The sequence below is a fragment of the Lepisma saccharinum genome, chromosome 2 (genome assembly GCF_977018435.1).
Source record: "Lepisma saccharinum chromosome 2, izLepSacc3.1, whole genome shotgun sequence".
Lineage (NCBI taxonomy): Eukaryota > Metazoa > Arthropoda > Insecta > Zygentoma > Lepismatidae > Lepisma > Lepisma saccharinum.
Genome location: NC_139230.1, coordinates 40978956 through 41000414, shown reverse-complemented (window position 1 = coordinate 41000414; position 21459 = coordinate 40978956). Strand labels below are relative to the sequence as shown.

The 21459-nt window shown below is 40.3% G+C and overlaps 1 protein-coding gene across 3 annotated transcripts in view; it reads right to left on the bottom strand.

Annotated features, from left to right (window-relative positions):
* Shal (Potassium voltage-gated channel protein Shal) overlaps positions 1-21459 on the bottom strand; it is a 461000-nt gene that overhangs the window by 82265 nt on the left and 357276 nt on the right. For all 3 annotated transcript variants that reach the window (XM_083117318.1, XM_083117319.1, XM_083117320.1), the window contains exon 2: positions 2541-2703. In XM_083117318.1, coding sequence (XP_082973444.1) covers positions 2541-2703 — 163 coding nt within the window. The remainder of the gene's footprint in view (positions 1-2540; positions 2704-21459) is intronic.

The window sequence follows — 21459 nt, the reverse complement described above, 5'->3', positions numbered from 1 at the left end:
AAACAGCAAGGATATGAAATAACTGAAATTGGAGATACTGAGCAAATTTCTTAACTAAATCATGTCATCAATCTGCAGTAAAGTAACAAAATTAAAGTATATTTTTCAATATCACTAATGTTTGAAGATACTAATTTTCATTGGCAGTGTAGTAAAACATGTTATTGAGACTATTAACTGTGAATACGTTGTTGTAACTTTCCCTAGTCGTGTTGGGCAAAATCTAGAGTTGTGTTTAACTCTATTGTTTTACATTATAATGATCTCTGTAAAGACAACTGACAGAACAAATGAGAATAAAAAATATTCATTGTAAAAGTTTACGTGTTTTATTTGATGGAAATTCAATATGACTTCAAGAATACGTCGACAATCACTGACCATCTACATTATACATTTGGAAATGTATCTATAATTTTCTATTAAAATTATATGTCTACATCAAATATCAAGAAATAAAACCAACTTTTCACATCGGCATGATACGTAACATATGATTATGAGCAACAGCTTAAGTAACTTCAGTACTGTTCTCTGACTCCTAGCTTAAAAAAACTGTCTTGAGAAAGATTGACCACAACGTACAGCAGTTTCTCGAACTGCATGTTCCAGAAAATATGTATGTGTTTCAGACTTTTTAGCTTTCCAAAATATACGAACAAGACATAACTGAAAGTACAGTATTATCTGTTACTATCAACACTTGTTTTTAATAGGTTAATCACCCCCACAAAACAGCCGGTTATTTATTCTGACGAAAAGTGAAGATATACAATAATTCAGTCAGGTTCCTTGTAATATGGCTTTTCTGTAGCATTGTTGTCAATCACAAAATTAATAAAACATTTCATATATTTAAAGGAATATTGTAAACTAAGGAACTTCTTAAGTTGTTAATTGTATAATCAACTGCCTTGTATAGGTACGGATTACTCTCACAGTTTCCGTTTGACTTCTAATGGATATATATGAATAACCTCACGCATGATTTGTTCTTTCATACCTCCGTTATAAAATTATTACTTTAAACATAGAGGTTAATCTCGGCTCACAACGCAAACTCCAAAATTACCTAAATGCCCGTTTTTCTAGCTTTATTCCTGACGCGATTATGAAAGTTATATGTTCTACTTAGCAGTAAGTGAAACAATAACAAGAACCTCAAAAGCGTGGAAACAAGAAGGCGACTTTACTGCAGACTGAATAACAATTGATTACTACTTTAAGAGGATTAATTTACCATTTACGTCCATCTGAAGTTTCATATTTATTGCGAAACATTTTGAAATTGAAATTCAGTACAGATACATGCATGGAAAGTGCAAATTTTATATCGCTTACCTTTTTATTCATTTGAACGGTTAGGAGTTCATACAAACGAAGGTAAGTGGAATTGAAAAAGGTTTACATCATAAACGACTTTAATTTCAAAAAAATAAAATAATTAAGAGAGAAAAATATTACCGTTAAATTAGCTACGAAATAATCAATTGTGCTTTCAATGATACAAGAATGCAATTATTTACTACTATTTAAAAATAAGTAGAAAGGAAATATTTTCTGCAGGAAAATATTTCAATTCTCCTATTTAGATTTTAATATAATAGAACAGAAATAAGCTGCAAACGTTCAAAGAAATAAATATGCTGTAAATATTACTTTAGAGTGAAAATATGGTTCAAGGTGATTATTGGGCGGATTGATGTTAGAAAGGAGTATAATTGAAAGGCTGATGGGGGCAATAGGCCGTCTCGCATATGTATAATTAACTTATTTCAATATTACAAATTCGAAACACCCTACTGCTCTTATCAGGCTTTCAATGTCTATTGGGTTGGAAGTTGATTCTTTTCACCAAAAACAAAGTGGTTTTAGTTAATTTAAGATGCATTGATATATTCAAATAATAAAGTAATGTTCCCCAATTTTACATGCACATATTTAGTAGAAGTATTTTACAAATTTTAAATGGTTTCATTTGAAAATTACATTGATACTTATTTTAAACACAGAGAATAGATCGTATGGAGTAGCTGAATTAAAATTTTGAAAAATATAGCATAGAGATGCTTTGCATTATCTAAATCGTGAAGAACATTAAATTCCTTACAATAGCTACGTTTTCTTTTAATTCTGTAATCAAATTAATGCTAATGAATCTCAATTTATTAAAGTACCACTGATGTAAAATGACTGTATTTTTCTAATGTACACAGAAATAAAAAAATCCACATTTTTGGTTAAAAAATAAATGCAAATAATAAATATATTGTGTTTCTTCTTGAATATATCATGGATAAAATGCAGTCTATACGAAACGATAGTTGAAACACATTTTTTAGTTACGATACAGACATAATAATATTTATTCATGATTAAATTGATTGAGTAAGATGTTCCGTTATAAAAAAAAAAATAAGTTTGTGGCTTAGAAACAGGTAGGGATACAAGGACAATGAAAGGAAATCAAATAAAAAGATCGACTCATAAGTCAAGCTCGGCCTGCACGAGATAGTTTTGTACTCCTGAGTGTACATTACCCGCTGCGCTTTCCTCTTGTCTGCTCGTTGGTTCTGATGATAAATGCGACTGAAGTTGGATACGATCACAGGCACCGGCAAAGCGATCACCAGCACACCGCTAAGAGAGCAAACGCCTCCCACGATTTTACCAGCAATCGTCTTGGGAACCATGTCACCGTACCTGGAAGTAGAAGGACGGATGTGTGCATGTTAGTATGGTAGTTTTTATGCAATAATATATTAGACAAAGATATTGCTATATATAAAACCTGGGATAAAAGTATATTCATAACAAAAAGTGTGCAGTTATTCGACATAAATACACAGAAAATTATTAAAATACCAATATATTAGATTCAGTAGCGGCGATTAGGGGGAGAAGGGGGGCAGTTGCCCCCACTTTTTGCTCCCGCATTGTGGTCTCTTAATGACAAGCCTTACCTGAAAAGAGAAAGTAAACTGCCCTTGCCACCGCCCGCCCCCTAGTTTTGGCACCCAATCGCCGCCACTGATTACATTAGAAAATCACTAAAGATGGTGACCAAGGCAGTCTTTTTTTACGTGAAAAAACTCCATACATAACGTTTCAACCCTTTTATCAGGATCTTCTTCAGACTAAGAACTAAAAATTAACTAACTGCTGAGAGATTGCTGTTATTATACTATACTAACTAACAGAATAGAAGAAAGTTCAGATAACGCCTGTGCTTGCATAATTTGTGAGTGTTGAAGAAACACCACACTATATACGATGGTGCTTATCATCATCCAAATGTAAATATCTGAGACACCCAGAATCTCAGTGCTCCAGATGAAAAAAAAAAAAAAACACTTTACGCATGGTGGAGCGCCTGGAATTATTCTAATTAAAGCAGCCAATTATAGCAGTTGCTTCTTGCGAACATACACTGTACATACTCAGGCATCATAAATTCAAATTTTAACGTCGTATTGCTTAGAGATATTACATATGTTCGCCTCCGTGGAAAGAAGTATAGTCGATATGAATATGAGCTGCCACAAAGCCAAAAGTTGCAAGCTAGAATCCTTGTAAGGCATTGTTGTATGATTGAGTTTGTCCTGGTATCCACCAATCCTTATCGTCACGATTAATCCAAGAATTGTAAAACCAATGTGAAGCGACCAAAATATAACTAAAGAAGATAGTAGAAATTGCAATACTAAGCATTTCGAAAACAGTCAGGTATCAAGTCCACAACAAAACTTGTAGTTGCCAATTCCATCTTTTAGAATATGGAGACAAAAAATAACAATGTGGATATTTTTAGAAGAATTCCTATAACCATAAGAACACGAGGGACATCCCAAATGCATTCTAACTTAGATAGTAGTTTTAAAGATTTGAATAGGCGACTTCAAGTTCCGCAGTAGGAAACGCGGTAAGAGATAGTCACGTCCGGAGGTAATTGTATGTCAGAGGAGAAATGTTACAGGAGAAACAAGAAGCCGCTTGGAGAAACGTGAGCGGACACCAAACTCTCCATATGGATGGGACGTGCAGAAAATAATAAGATTCTTTCACTCGCCCTCACAAACAATACCATATTCGTTTCTTGTAATATTTTATATTTAGTGCACGACTTAAATACAGCACGCATTCAGTGCAGGAACAGATTGCAAATTGCAAATACCGGTGAACTGTTTGTTAATTTCTCATGTGCATAACATTTCACAAAAACCTGCCGGATGTAAATTGGAGCCTGTGTATGAAATTGCATTTTCCCACTCTTGACTCATCCCTCATCCCACCGTTAGCGTTGTAACGAGCAACAGTTTACAGCAGAATGGTTTATTTTATCCTCGCATAAACAAACCGCAATTATTTTTTGAATAGCGTCCAGAAAACACATAACAAGCTCAGGGTGATGCAATACCAATATGCTGCTTCACGTCCGTTCTGGATTTGCAGGGTGTCAGACGTAATAGCAACTGAATTAATTGCCCCGCTGCATTAGAATGCAACTTTACAATCTGAAAATTTATTTTTACCATCATGTAGTAATTATAGTATTAACAAGACACAAGACAGTAAATCTGTATTTCACTGCTGATTATTTGGTTGCAAATACGTAGCACATAAAGTGCCACTATATGACTTACGCAATACCTTTCTTATTACACATTACTTAAGTGAAGTAAATATGCACTGACTGTATGTGTAGTTTGGACTTCCCAGACAGTGTAATTGCAATTCGTAATTAAAAGGGTTCGATGCTCGCCAAAAACATATGAAGGGTTTGAATCTTGCTTTAAACTATAAGTTTATCCAGATTAGCATACATGTGTATGTGTAAATATTAGTTTATTAATTTAAATATTATTATGTATTGTTATTGCAGTTGTTTTGGATAACAGAAACGAGAATCGTGAACAGCTGAAATGGCAAATAACTGAAAGTAGCTCTGAAGTAACTGAAGTAACACTCTTTTCACCATAATTTTCATTTTCTTTTTTTCCTGTTTCCAGTATTTCCATGTCATAGACCATCACTAAACACACCTTTTGTTGCCTTCAAACATCAACAGTGTTGCCACTGTACCTCATATTTTTTTTAAAACACCCATTTGGACCGGTACGCCTTTACGAGGCATTTCAGGATTGGCTATAGGCGAAAACAATCTGTTTTCTTCTCTGAACTATAGATGGCGAAATAGTCCACCTACCCAAGGTGGAAATTGACGTCCAAATTTCAGTACGAATGTTTGACATGCAATTTTCCATGCTTTGTGGAAAAATAAATTTACACTTTCACTTACATTTGGCAACACTGCATGAACAACACTGCACCCCGTTTGTTGTTTCTATGTTTAAAAATATCTACTTGGACAGGGCTAACATTTGGTGTATGACTTATGTATGTACAGGTTTCGGTTACAAAGTAACGCCACTCTTAATTCCCAGTTGCGCCGTTCGTGGGACACCCTGTACTTATACCCAAGATAATAATCTCTGAAATCTCAGTCTCAGGGTTCCTTCATCCAATTTCTCATGATCATTCATTCTCATTCCCGATAACCATAACAGTAATACACACACACGAATTAATAGTTGGAGAAGAGTCAAGGTCTTGTGCATATTACTATCGATTTGTTGATCTGTCACGCATATATTCAATGCTTCAAGTAATGAAATTAGATTGTGACAGTGCTTTATATTGTTGGTTTGGTGGCACAGATATTAGGGGTTTTCCTTACATTTCAAGGACTTCTGAAATTTGATCACATTTTGAGAAATTATTAGCAGGCTCCCTAGGGCTTGTATAAAAATAAGCAATTGCTACCTTCGAAATTAAAATGACTGGAAACTTCAAGACAATTTAATTTTCTAAATACTGTGATTCGAATTTAATGCAAGGAAACCTTCTCAACATTGTTTCTAAAACTATCTGTAATAAAGTTGATTATCGCAAACGAAAGTTTCATTGCGTGTTCATGTGTACGCACAGAAACGAAAATTGGACACGCAATGAAATATTGTTCCGTGGATTTTTTTAAAACATTCAACAACTATTGAAACCAAAGTATTAACCTCTCATCTACGTATTTCGCTGTGTAAACTTCATTCTTGATGGCAAAAGAGGCTCTGGCGTCTGAATCCACAGTCAGTATAATCCTCTGCGGGATTTGTATTTTGCACCCTGCCCATATATGTGAGAGAGTGTGTATGTGTGTGTGAGCGATTGTCTCTTCATCCGTTTCATCAAATCATCATTTTTACTGATCGTCACGATTAGCCAACGTGGCAAGAAAACCATATATAATAATACGAATACTTAATTCAGTTATTAAACGTGCAATGCAAAACAATTTCTGTTTCGACTTCTTGTTAAAATTATTGGATTATCATTGTAGGAAAATTAACTGAACTGCCAGCCATTCCATCTGCTCAATGGTAAAATCCGTTTCACCCATCGCAACCCAAGTTCGACGTTTCAGTTCTGGAAGAGGAAAGACCTATGTGAGCAGTTACGACCTACATGCTTCATAGACACACACGCTACTGCTTTTATAACACGCATAAACAAATGAAAACATTAACTCCACACTAACATGGGTCTTTCTTCGCGAACGTTCAATTTGAACAAACCCAACCCATGATACGGTACTTCATACAACAATAGAAATGGTAACTGTACTAAAGCTTAGCCTGCTTGACCTATTTACATTTATTATGATTTATTGAAGCAACTGCTTCCAGTTTTGTTTACGTGAATAATTTAGACAGGTCCGGTAGGTTGATTTTGGCGTCCATTTTTCGAGATGTTTGGAAATTGGCTGTGTTCTAAGATAGACGCAAGTAGCGTAGCGTTGCTACATGGGGTTGACCTTTTCAAGTCTACATCTGTTCTACGCCCTGAATTGAATGGATAAGTTGGATAAAACAGGAATTCCGTCAAATGTAAGAGTGCTGTCACATGTGATATCACGGCAAGTCTGCCAGCAGCTCTGCTGGCATGTTTCCTTGCACATGTTGCATCTGTGAACGAGATGCCATGAAAGATGCCAGGGAGATCTATATGCATCGTGGATAGCAAAGAAGCAGATCAAATTGACTCACATGCGTGTTTCATCTGTATTAAAATAATTGTTATTGTTAATTTATTTATTGTTATTGTAAATAAATATTTAATTCAACAAGTTACCTTCCATTTTTTGCATCCGTTGTTCAAAAAATATTAACCATATTCTATTCTCAACTCTCGGTTTGGATAGTCAGGCTGGATTATTTTCTATTCCTACAACAAATTTTTCCACGTGTATTAATGAAAAACAACAAACATTGGCAAGAATGTTTCAAGAATGTTGGAAACAATTCACAAGAATGATTGATTTAGTTTATTTTACTTCGCGTTTTGTGCCTCTTGGCTAATTTGCGAAGATGGGAATGAGTGATGAAACTGATGAATGGACATTCACAAACAACCAAGCCCGAGCGGGATTCGAACCCGGGACCCTTGGCGTCGCAGCGCGATGTGCTAACCACTCGGCCACAGGGTCCGGCAATTCACAAGAATGGTAGCATTCCTGCTGGTATCTTAGTGTTGCATATTTAACTTCGCACCTTGTGCTATATTGGCAGCGCTGCCAGGTGTGAGGAACTGTTGCTTTCTGTGTTTGAAACTGGCAGAGATGCCACCAGCATACTTGTGTGAAAGGGCTGTAACACAGGGAATTTCAAAGACCACTAGACAACTTTAATTTTGACAATGCAACGCAAAACACGAAATTATCGTTACCATGCAAACACCGTGAACGTGATTTCTTCAAAATTAAATCTCCTACAAAACTAATTGACAAGTAAAAACTTGCATCGTGACTTCTATAGATTGAGAATTCTATATAACTTCACAACCATCATGAATGTAGTACAAGTATTTCAAGAAGCTTAAGATATTCAAAAGCCAGCACAAGTAGCTCAAGAACCTAACTGGTTTTATGTTTGATCTATAGATAACATGCCAACAATCTCCTCAAATATAATTTCAACAATCGTTCTAACTGAAAGTTACTTTTCTGAGAAATATAATGCCTATTGTGTGAAAATTATACACTTGTGTTTCTGTGTACATACACAATTATTTCCCTTATATTTTATTTCTATACCTTCTATTTCCCTGTCATAAGAAGCTGTGGTACTTTTCGACTGATTTGGCTAATTTTATTTCGCTTTTCTGCCACTTCTGGCTAGTCGCGAAGACGAGGATGACTGATGATATGATGGAATTGACGAAAGAACAATCACAAATGTACCGGATACAATACAAATCCCACAGAGTATTATACTGGCTGTGAGTCCAGATGCAAGAGCCTCGTGAATGTGCAAAATGCAGTCCAGGGTGTACTACATAGAAAGAAATTTGACATTTGATAGGAAGAGACGAGATTTCGAATACAGAGGACAATTTTGGAGAGACTATGTTGATTATGATGATGATAACAACAACAACAATGATAATATAATTTGCGTCTGTGATGGATTAATTGGTAGTCCGTGGTTAGCTGATGAAATGTGGTGATTTTATTTAAATCATAACTGATTGTGAATGGAATTGTGACGAATACAACCGGATGTGATCTATGTATAAATGCATTTACAATGTACAAGTAGAGAAGAGAAGTGGACAGAGAACGGTTCCCTGGGGGACGCCGGGTGTGATTGGTCGCCAGGACGACGTCTCATCGGTAGTGAAGACGATTGTTCGTCCACTTTTAGAATATGGTAGTGAATGGTAGTGAATTGTGGTTGTTAGCAGCCATAGATGTAACGGGATGAGAGAAGATTAAAAAGCTCCAGTGTTTTCTTCTTTACATGCACTTGTATATTAGATAGATTTTATGTATTGGGTTGATGCATCAGTTTGTTGAGTTTCTATTTGGTGTGGCAACACTGCGGTGTTAGGAGTTTGTTTATCGTTTAATGTTCATCAATTGGAGTAGCATTGTTGTGCTTGTGAATACGCATTGGATTTTACACATTTGAAGAAATACGGTGTTATTTATGGACTAAAGAACAATAAGTGTCCAGTGGAAAAAAAAACATTTACGACATATTCTTCTGTCTGAGTTTAACATAGGGGCAAAGGCAGCGGAGGCGGCTCGAAACATTTGTCCCTTGTACGGAAAGAATGCAAACGGGGAAAGCAGGGCAACAAAATGGTTTTGTCATTACAAAGAGGGCATTTTTGACTTAAGCGTTTCTCCACGTTCAGGACGACCATCGGGCTTTAATGAAGACTGTTTAAACGCTTTAATCCACGAGGATCCACATCAGTCGACTCGAGAATTAGCAAATGTGATGAACCGTGACCATTTAACCATCGTGCGACATTTGCATTCCATGGGTAAGGTTCAGGATACCGCATGGTCTAAATGAAAACAACCAAATCAGAGAGTAGGCCAGGAAGACAGCATCAAGTGCTGCGACACGATAATGCACACCCACACTCCGCTAACATGACAAAAGCTGTTATCCAGGAGCTTGGTTGGGTAGTTATTCCAATTCCTCCATACTCCCCACGATCTTTCGCCCTCAGATTGCTACCTTTTCAGCTCTCAATCCATCAATCTTCAAGGAAGCTCCTTTGATGACGAAAATGCTCTTCAAACCTGGCTGGACGATGCTTTTAACCCCGAATCAGCTGATTTCTTCATGCGTTGAATTAAAAAACTGCCACAGCGTTGGTAAACAGTCATAGACAATGAAGGAAAATATACGTATTACTGATTAATTTATGTCTTTTGTTAATCTCAAATTAGTATCAAATAAAAATGCATTTGCCACGGTGGGAAAAAACCACAACGAACTTATGCGTTAACCCAATAAAAGGAAAACACACACACACACACACACACACACACACACACACACACACACACACACACACACACACACACACACACACACACACACACACACCCCCCCACACACATATATATATATATATATATTGTACTGAACCAAGCTTATGGTTATCATTCTGGCTGATATCGGTGTTCAGTCGAGATGGCGTCGTGGACCGGTGAACAACGCGCTTATGCCGTAAAGGCGTTTCACAAAAACAACGACAGCTACGTGTCCGCGCAGCATTTTTGTGAAACGCCTTTACGGCATAAGCGCGTTGTTCACCGGTCCACGACGCTATCTCGACTGAACACCGATATCAGTGTCAATGGTGGCAAAGGTTTGTTGTCAAGATGGCACCACTCCCGTTATCTTGGTTTGATTTGGTGTTTTAAGTCCACTTTATGCGCAGTAACGCTAATCGGGACTGGACCTACAGTTTAAAGTGGGATCCGAACCACTTGTGCCTCCACCGGGTATCGAACCCGGGACCCCTTGATTACAAGGCAATGACGCTACCACTGCGCCATGGGGGAGGCCACTCCACTCCCGTTATCTGATTCCTTACGTAACTTGCTATTTCCAGGGTTGCCAAATCGCCCATTTCACTGCCGCACCTGTTATTTGCAATCAAATAATGATTAATTAAATTTGAGGGGTTGTATTTTTGTATTTCGTGAAATTTAATGCTGCTTTTCTACCGGTTTGCAATTGCGAGACCGAGAATCCAACACTCAAACCTCTCGGCCACTACCAGACTGCACATATTGCACCTTAAAAATATGACTGGGTGCACAGAGAACGTAAATAATTATATATACATAGTTAATATTTATTATGTACAGTAAAACCATACACATTAATTAATTTTGTGGCAGACTATACATACACAGACGCATATATACACACACGCATATACCTAGGTACACAAACATGCATACATTCACATTTTGAATTTTACTGTTCTGCGGATTCGATATGAAAGAGATTTTTGATACAACAGAGATGATTTGATTTCTCTCCTGATGGAATTCATTGACGAGTGCGATAAACCATTAATCCCAGCGAGTTAGTAATTTAATTAAACCTATGCGAAACACTACATTTGTAATTAGCTGGAATGGAAACCGAAATGCTGATCCGTGTTTCCTCTGACAAAATTGCCCAAACCTTACAACTGTTGTATCTTGCCTCGATCGTTCTCGCAAAATTTTAGAGAGAGGGGGGGAGGGGGAAGGAGAGAGTTAGTTACGAAAATACCCTTCAGCTTGGTTTTCCCAGGACACATTTAAATCGTCCAAGAGCAGAAATTATTTGGCGTTTATTTATAGCAAGGAACTAAGCAATATATCGAAGACTACTCATTATTGAGTATTATTATAGATAAAGTAAGCACACTAACCGAGAAAAAAATTACTCTCGTATAAAAGCTGTAATCTCAAAAAAATTTAAATGCATATATTGAATATTTGTGATTTGATTTATTTGATTAATTTTACTTCTCGTTTTGTGCCACTTTCGGCTAATTTGCGAATATGGGGATAAGTGATGATATGATGTAATTGATGAATGGACACTCACAAACATCCATGCCCAGGCCAGGATTCGAACCTGGGACCCCTGGCGTCGTAGTGCGATGTGCCAACCACTCCGCCACAGGGGCCGGCGCATATATTGAATACGTCCTAAAAATACATATATTTTATGTGTATCATTTATATTATTACTCGACTCGCTAAAACGTAAAAAATGTAGTGTCAGTTAGAATACGAACTATACTTTGTCTATTACACATTTAAAAATTTGCATATCAATATTTGTAAAATAAGTACATTCATGAAGTTTATGTTTTCCCATAAATCAATAATATCATGAATATTGATGTAAATAACAAACGCCACTGAATATTGTTAATAATTAATTTTTAATTAATAATCTGTTCTGCACAACGGTCCAAACAATAAATTGTTTATTAATTTTTTTATATGAATTTGAATGCATTTTAACTTAAGCTAAGTTAGTGCTATAATTTTAGTAGACCCAAATAGAGAGTTCTGCGACCGAAAGTGAGGCTCGGTGAGGCTCGCCTTAATAGTTTGCTCTTGTAAGGCATAAGCCTCATTTTCTCGCAGTGTTGCCAACACCTTACTCGAAAAAAATCACCAAGGTTTCTCTCCACGTTCCGCGCCTTATTTATTGCGCTGACACAGCGTGATGAGTAAATGTACTCTCTCATCCTTGAAGGATGAATGCACCTTATCGTAATTTTTTTCCAAGTCCCGGGGACCAAAATGTTTATATATCGTGACCTTTGTAAACGTCTCTCTCTTAGAGAGAGAGAGAAACGATGTGCCACACACGCGCGCGTATGCCTCTCATTATTTCCGTATTGTGACGCAAACCAAACAAATAATAATTGTTGTTTTTTTAGGATCCCTGGCCCCTATATAACCTCGCCAGGGGTGCGTGGTGCCCAACCAAAAAAAAGTTCTAACGGCTGCGGTTATAGATTACCACACCTCTGTAGAGTTTCACGTGTCTCTTTTTTTTTTTTCTCTCAAACTTCGCGACAGAAAAGTAACAAGGGACGCGCAAGCGGGGTTCTTCGAAACGAACGAGACCCAAGTTTTCCCGTACGGCCTTCGAACGTAGAATTGATTGACGTGCGGGCGAATCTCTTCCGGAATGTCTTTCAATTCGTACATCTGACCATACATGCTATTCATCATCAATTTAGCCGTGTTCTGTTTGGCGTCCATTTCGAGCAGTTTGCCCGGCGGTAAAGTCTTATTGTTTTTAAATTCTTTGATTTTTTTACGCAAGGCCATGATCTTGCGTATGCACGTGGCATTGAGCGTGTCCCGTGAGAAATACACGTGAAGATCAGCTTCCGTGCAACCGGTTGGATTCGTAACGCCGCGATAAACATCAACTTCCGTGCCGGGCGGAACGGACGTTCCGGCGTGGAATTCGCGCCACTCCCCAAGTTCACGTTGAAAGGGGAGAGGCCGGCTGCGACCATGACGCTCGGGTAGAGTGACGTGAAGTCCAATACCAAAATAATCTCGTCCTCCGTCCTGTTCTTGAGCGCCACGTTCATGTGAGGGTTACGGTGCACGTAACCCCCGACCAGCTTGTGGTGGTACTCGAGATGCTGTCGTGGGAAACACAAACATCGCTTGTTCTGCAACGCTTCGCTGAAATAGTAATGCGAGAGATGCAAGTTGAGTTGATGCCCTCGAACCTGGTCCGCTCGCAACACGCTCTGGCAGCACGTGGAGACGATCGTTTGCACGAGTCCGTTTTTCAGAAACACGTCCCTCACAAGCATCGAATCCTGTACGTTGTACTGCAACAGATCGTCTATCTTGTTTTTCTCGTAGAGCGTCTGCACGGTTTCGCCCTCGGGCATCATCTTCTCCCCCAGGTTGAAATACAACGAAACGTACTTCAGCGTGTACGAGGAGAGGTTCCCGAAAAGGTAACGCACCACTTCTATGCCGTCTAGTTCGAGTTGATGGTGGGCGGCGACGGTGTTCGGCTGCACCCCAACCCTCGCACAAGTCGGGTCGCCCTAAACTCAGAGGCCTAGCGAGTTGGCAATACTGACACGACCTAGTTTTGCTTATATTGTCATCGCAACCGGATGCGACGACGGGAGGGGAGAGATGACTTTCGTTTCTGTGGTGTGGATGTAGGTCAGATCAAACACAGTAGCGTGAAAGTTTCTGTAGAGAAGAGTAACGTTTTTTTGCAACTGCACGCGATTATACAACCGTTTTGTGTGTGTTAAATTGCTAGCAGCTTTTTGTAGGTAAGTTTTGTTTCTTGTTATTTCTCTTGCATGTGTGTGTAATAATTGCGAGTTGCGTTAGTGAACAGGAAGTGGTGTTTTGATTAAACATCGAAATTTACGCTAAACAAAAAAAAATATGAGCATACATAACGTGCGCTTGAAAAAACTATTCTTCATCGCGAATAACATAAAAGCGAGGTAACAATCGGAGGGAGGGGAGGGACGATGATCATGATCATGTTAGTTTACTCATGGTGGATGGTATTGACGCGTGTACTCTGGGTTGGATTTGTTGTTTTAAGTCTACTTTATGCACAGTAAGGCTAATCGAAACTGGACCTACAGTGGGATTCGCCGGGTATCGAACTTGGAGTTTAAAATTATACAAGTGTACAGGGGGGAAATTTTATGTTTTTGAATTTGTTGATACTCTGGGTTGGATTTGTTGTTTTAAGTCTACTTTATGCACAGTAAGGCTAATCGAAACTGGACCTACAGTGGGATTCGAATTATACATGTACACAGGGGGAAACTTTATCTTTTTGTCTGTGAAGGTTCTAAGGTTTTGTGAACATGTTGGAAAAGCACTAGTATATACATAGAGCAAAGTTACAAGGTTCTACGTCCCATAGGAGTCCTATTGGAAACATAATGATTAGTGCTTAAACAAGAACATTTTCATAGTTTCACACCTCTACTAGATTGGTAGAAAAAATATACTAGTAGGCAATAAAATCTGAGGAAGATTCGTGTCTAGCAAAAATAAGCTAAATAGAATTACACATGCATACAATATTTATTGTGTTTTTTCTATCTACAATCATATTTTTCTTATATATTTTTATTTTTTATTTTTTTATAGGGTTGATTAAAGCACATATTTGAGGAAGACAACACCACCCATATATAAATAAACCCCTCAAACTAACACTAATTAGAATTAGCTTACAAAATTTTTCTCATAAGGCATTTTTGTTTTGTAAACACTCTACCACCAACAGATCACATATAAATAAACATACCCCGAAAAAGAAAAAGAAATGCGCTCCATGAAAAGTTGCCCTGTGTGCAAAAGAACCATATCAAGCAAAAATTTTGCAAGACATTGTCGCACCTGCGTGCCAGGCAAGCATTTGGCTGCCACCGAACTATGTTCCGGATGCAATAAACACATCACAATTGCGTATGCCAAGAAGCATAAGCTTACTTGTCTAAGCGAAAGTACATCTGGGGCTAAGCCTTCGACCTCCACCAAGAGAAAGGCAGAAGCAGCCCCCATCAATGCACCACCCACCAAACGCGTCAAGCCTGCGACGAAAGCAGACCGGTCTGCTTTCGGAGGAATATTAGAAGATTATGTCCGATTGTCGGACGGCTCTTGCGATGTTCGTAGCTTTTTAGAGGAGAAGCGAGCAGAGATAGTTTCTATTCTTAGTAATGCACTGGCTACGCACTCCTCCACTAAATTCTACGGTACGCTATGTTGCACATACAAGAAACCGACCGATGAAAGATACACTTTCTTTCATGCAACGAAAGCAAAAACGCTGCATCTGGCGGATGGTGACAGCATTGGGGAAATTTACGACAAGTTTACCGAGGAGCTGCTTGTTAAACAGGAGGAGCACGAGGCCACAGGCTCGGGCGGTTCGCTGTGTGGAGAACCCCATAAATTGTGTGTTACTTTTAGTCAGTTTGCACCAATGTCCGGGTCTAGTTACGTCCCTCTACCACCAGATGTTGCAGCAAAGAAGGCTGTTCTGAATATTCAGAACAGGGATAACAAGTGCTTCGTCTGGTCGGTGCTGGCAGCGTTGCACCCCGTCGACAGAAAAAATAGTCCAAAACGCGTTACCCACTACGAGCAGTACGAGTCGGAGTTGGAGGATGCAATGGTGGGAATCGACTACCCGGTGGCGCTTTCGGATGTTGGCAAGTTTGAGGCACGTGCTCGCAACAATTAGCCATAAACGTTTACGGTCTCACCGAGAACAAAAATGAGGTCCACCCCATCCGGGTGAGCAACGTGAGCAACAACAACGAGGTACGAGAAATCAACTTCCTGCTCATCAAGGACGAGACACAACACCACTACACCCTCATTCGCTCGCTCTCCCGGTTGGTGTCGAGTCAAAAAAGCAAGCATCATGGTAGGATAGAAGTTTGTCGAAGGTGTCTGATCACTTTTGACAACCAACAACAAAAACACCAGAGCTTACAAGGAGAAAACATCGCTGCCGAAAAGCTCGCTCGCCACATGCGTTACTGCAGTACCAACAAACCTGCACGAACTATTCTACCCAATCCTGATGCGACAGAAAAATTTAGCATGCACAGCGCCATGGCAAAGCATCCTGCCATCATTGTAGCGGACTTCGAAGCCTTCCTCGAACCTCTCTCCACCTGCTATCCCGATCCCGAAGATTCTTCCACCACCCCTTACCAACTCCACAAGGCCTCAAGTTACGCCTACGTTGTAGTGCGGCGAGACCAACGTGTTGCCCCCGAGCCGTATGTCTATCGCGGTCCCGACCCGGTCAAGCACTTCTTGCAGAGGATGGTAGAGGAGGCCCAAAAGATAGGAAAGGTGTTGCTGTCCCCCAAGCGCATGCAACGACTTTCTCCTAAGAATAAGCGTAGGCACGAGGAGGCAACCAACTGCCCTGTTTGCAACTTGGCCTTCACCGACGATAACAGTAAAGTGCACCACCACGACCATTATGGTACTGGTAGCTACATCGGTCCGTGGTGCAACACGTGCAACTTAAAAGCTAGGGACCCGCGCTTTATTCCCATCTTCTTTCACAACGGCTCGGGATACGATTTTCATCACTTGGTACCCCATCTCGGCTACGATGATAGTCGTATCAGGGTCTTAGCACAGAACGAGGAGCGCTATATTAGCGTGAGTAAGTGGGTGTCTATCCCCGAATTGGAAGCAACTATCGAGCTTCGGTTTCTTGACTCGCTGCGTTTCCTCCATGCAAGCCTTGATGCTCTTGCAGGCAAGCTTAGGGACGAGCAGCTGACTATCACTGCAGCTAGTTTTCCAAACTTGGATGTTGGGCTCATCAGACGTAAGGGGGTCTACCCATACGAGTACGTAACGGACCCCGACAAGTTCGAGGAAACATCGCTTCCTCCACAGGATAAATTCTACAGTCGGCTGAGAGGCTCTAGCATAACAAATGAGGAATACCAGCACGCCCAGTCCATGTGGCAAGAGTTAGGTTGTCGAAATTTTGGAGATTATCACGACGCATATTTAAAGCTTGACGTGACGCTTCTCGCGGACGTTTTGCAGGCGTTTCGCGCGACAGCAATAAACATCTACCACCTAGACCCTGCCTACTTCTACAGCCTCCCCGGACTGGCATGGTCGGCCATGCTGCTCATGACCAGGATTAAACTCCAGCTTCTTAATGATGTGGAAAAGTTACTTTTTTTTGGAACGAGGCATCCGAGGCGGTATGGTCCAGGTGACGCAACGCTATGCACGTGCTAACAATCAATACATGGCCACCGGTTACGATCCCTCTAAAACAACAAGCTACATCCTCCACACAGATGTAAACAACCTGTATGGATTTTCCATGATGCAGAAACTTCCGTACAAGGGATTCGAGTGGGTTAATCCTTCGGATTTCGACATGAAAAATTTCGAAGATTGTACATACGGATTTTTTGCCGAGGTGGACATTAAATTCCCCGAGAAGCTCCATGATGTATTCAGCGAGTTACCACCTGCTCCAGAATTTAAGCGTTTACCTAACTCGAATCAACCCAAGCTCATCATGGATGTTGAGCCCAAAGAGAGGTATGTGGTACATTACCTGAATCTTGCTTGGTTGATGAGGCAAGGTGTTACAATTGGTAAAATTCATCGCATCCTCAGGTTCGAGCACAGTAACTGGTTAGTACCCTACATCAAAGCCAATACCGAACACCGCATCGCTGCAACCTCGGAGCTTGACAAAAACTTCTTCAAGCTGATGAACAATGCTGTGTTCGGTAAAACGATGGAGAACGTGAGAAATCGCGTGGACGTTAGGCTGGTTACCAATGCGAAGCGATGTCGTAAGCTGATTGCAAGCCCGTTGTTTAAATCAAGGACCATTTATAATGAGCAGTTGGCTCTGGTCCACATGGGTAAACCTGTGGTGCACCTAAACAAGCCAATCTATGTTGGTGCCACGATTCTGGACTTGAGCAAGTTGCATATGTTTGAGACACATTATGGTACACTGTGCAAACATTATGATCGTGGCATTTCTCTTTTATATACAGATACGGACAGCTTGGTCTACCATGTTCGCACAGTTGATGCATATAAGGATATAGCGTCGATTCCAGCTTTCATCAAGCTTTTCGACACATCAGGCTATCCCCAGCCGAACCAGTACGGCATCCTGCCCCGAAACAAGAAGGTGCCCGGTAAACTCAAGGACGAGAAGGACGGGGATGTTATTCTTGAGTTTGCTGGACTTCGGGCCAAAGCCTATGCAATTCGGGCCGAGGGGTCTGTCACCAAGAAGGCCAAGGGTGTAGGTAGGCAGGTTGTACAAAAGCATCTCGCATTCGAGGATTATGTTGAATGCCTGAATACTCGCTCACCTGTTCTACGAAAAGAGTATCGAATCCAGAGCGTCAACCATAAATTGACAACCAACATTGTCAGGAAGATTGCTTTGGATGCGCACGATGATAAGAGGTGCATCCTGAAGTGCGGAATTCACACACTGCCATGGGGGCACTATCGCTTAGCAGAAAGCAAAACCTGCAACATATGTCCATCTTCAACAGAAGATTCATAAAAACAAAACAAAACAAAAAAATCATTTTGATAATCATTACAAAAAAAAACAAAAAAACTTTGTCTGTCATTACAAAAAAAAAAAAACTTTGACCGTATTCTTAAATAACTAACAAGGATAATGAATCTTTTTGGCTTCCGCAAACAGATCAACATGGAGACTGCACCACCAAATTTCAATAACCTCTTACCTTCCGTGTTATCTAAACTCAATGGTTTACTGATCGTTCATCTCAACAGCATTTGGACGAAACTGAATGACGATGTGGGCAAGATGTTTTATGTTTTTAATAACAATTTACATTTCTACGAAATTCCGATCGACGGGAAACTTCAAATCACCGTGAATCCGGAAAACGCAGGCGAAATCAAAATTTCTACCGGCAAGAATATTTTTCGAATCAAGCACGACAAGATGCTTTCTAACATTACGTACGATGTTTCTGCAGGAGATTATCTTTACATGGAACTCCTCGGAGATTACGACAAACTCATTCCTCTCTTCGTAGAATTACGAATCGTCTATCCTATTATAAATAACCGTTAACCAAAAATGCCTAACGACATTTTCGGCAACACCAAGCGTGTAGACCACGCAGAAGAGATTCTCATGTTGGACATTCGAGTTAAGAAGTTGAGGACCGATTTGATTGCTTTGCAGGAGACCTTAAACAAAAGTTTAGAGTCGGAAATCGCTACGCTCCAAACGCAATGTCTCGACCCCATTCTGAAAATCGATTCCAAACTGAAGACGCTGATAAAAAATTATGTCGACGTACCTTCTTACGACAACGTTCAAAATATACAGTTGAGCGTGGATTCGCTTCAAAATGATTTGGCCAAATTACAGCAATTTCAATCGAAAAATGAAGATTTGGAAAAATTGAAACTCGAAATCGAAGAACGAACTTCCGCAATAGAAAAGAATTTCTCTGAACTTCAAACCGTCGTGAACGATATAGACGCAGAACGCTTGCATGTCGTCGTTTCCAAATTACAAGAAGAATTCACCAGCACGTTGGAAGAAATTAAATCCAAGTTGCAGACTTTGGAAGATACAATGACGAACCTACCATCGTCGGACGAACTGCAGGTCATCGGTAAAAGCGTCGCGAACATAAAAATTCAATTGGAGGCGTATCGAGATTTCGAACACATTGAAACCACCATCGCTACGCTTCAGGCGTCCTTGGAATTGATCAACGAAGAAATTAAAAATATTCACGCTGAAGCAAGAGCGTTGACGAGCATTCAAGACACGTTAAGCACGGTTCAGCAGAAGATCGAATATTTAGAAAATTTGAACGTCGAAACGAATCTCGCTCATTTTCATCACGTACTCGACAACATACAGGGTGACTTGGAATCGTTACGGACGAGCGTGCCTTCGAGCGAAGATTTGGAAAAATTGAAAACGGCGGTGACGGCACTATCCGATTCGAGCGACATCAAAAGTTCATTGAGCGATCTCGAGAGTAGGGTGGCCAATCTCCCCACCTCCAAAGAATTGCACGCTTTGAAAAGAAACATATCTCGAATGCTGAAACGACTAGAAACGGAAACGGCGAACGTGGAACAGATTCGAGACGAAATTAGTTCGCTGGTGTCGACGCTGCCCACTTCGCAGAGCGTCGCCGACCTTCACACGCAGTTTACAGAGATGCGAAGCATCGTGAACGATCTTACCGAGAAGAGCTCGAAATTGAATCTAGTCGAGAACCTTTAGAACATTTTCGTCAACATCAGAGATCAAGTTGGAGTGCTGGAATCCACGCAGGAATCGACGCTGGCCTCTTTCGGTGCCAAGTTGCAAGAACTCAACGAAAACTACAAGCAGTTGAACGTGGAAGTGAAAATCAAACCGTCGTTTTCTGCCGTAACGGATACCATAATCGAGCATTTGCTGCCCATCGAAAATAAACTCGGACAAGTTCACAGTAATCTCGTCACCTTCAACACTAAATTCGCCAAATTGTTCACCTTGCAAGCCATCGAAATCAACAGCGTTCCCAATCAACAGAGAATCTCCACGTTCGTCGAAGGTAACAAACTGTACATGTTGTATCCTTATCATCCGTACTACAAGTTTCTCCTCGATGGCACAATTCAGATAAACGAATTTTCGTACTGGTCTCACGGCAGAAAAGCTAGCGTTCCCACCATGACCTTAATATCGAATCGTGGTGTCCAGAAAGCAGGAAACATTCCTCTGGCACGTTGGAACGAAACGCGCAACATATATGAAATACACGAAGACGAAGATCTTACCGTTTTCGACGTGAGTGCCGGCGATAAGCTGATCATTCAAAACACGAGCGAGGTGCCACCCTCTTTGAATCCCATCACGCTGGTGCTTCTCTTCAAACGTAATCTCTAAAAAAAAAAAAAAAAATGTCTAGGCAAGCCATCGTCCAAGAATTGCATAAACCTGCACGCCGCAACTACGAACGTTTGGCGGTGATAACCAAGGGCATCGACGACCTCTGGCAAAGTGACCTCGTGGAGATGAGCAGCGGCAATTTGAAAAACGTACATAAATCGAACAAGGGCAACAAGTAACTCCTCACCGTCATAGACACATTTTCGAAATTCGCATGGGCTCTACCTTTGAAAGCGAAAACGGGATCGTGCGTCACGGAAGCATTCAAATTAATTTTTCGCGAAAGCGGCGGCAGACGACCTCGGTTTTTGCAAACGGACAACGGTAAAGAATTTTACAACGCCGTATTCCAAAAGTTTATTCAAAAACATGACATTCGACATTATTCGACCTTCAGTCACATCAAAGCCAGCATCGTGGAAAGATTTAATCGAACCTTGAAAACACACATGTGGAAACGATTCACGCTTCGGGGAAATTACAAATGGGTCGACATCCTGCCGGAACTCGTCGACACCTATAATGATACGGTACACAGAACGATAGGCATGAAGCCAGCTGACGTTACGAAATCTGACGAGCAGCG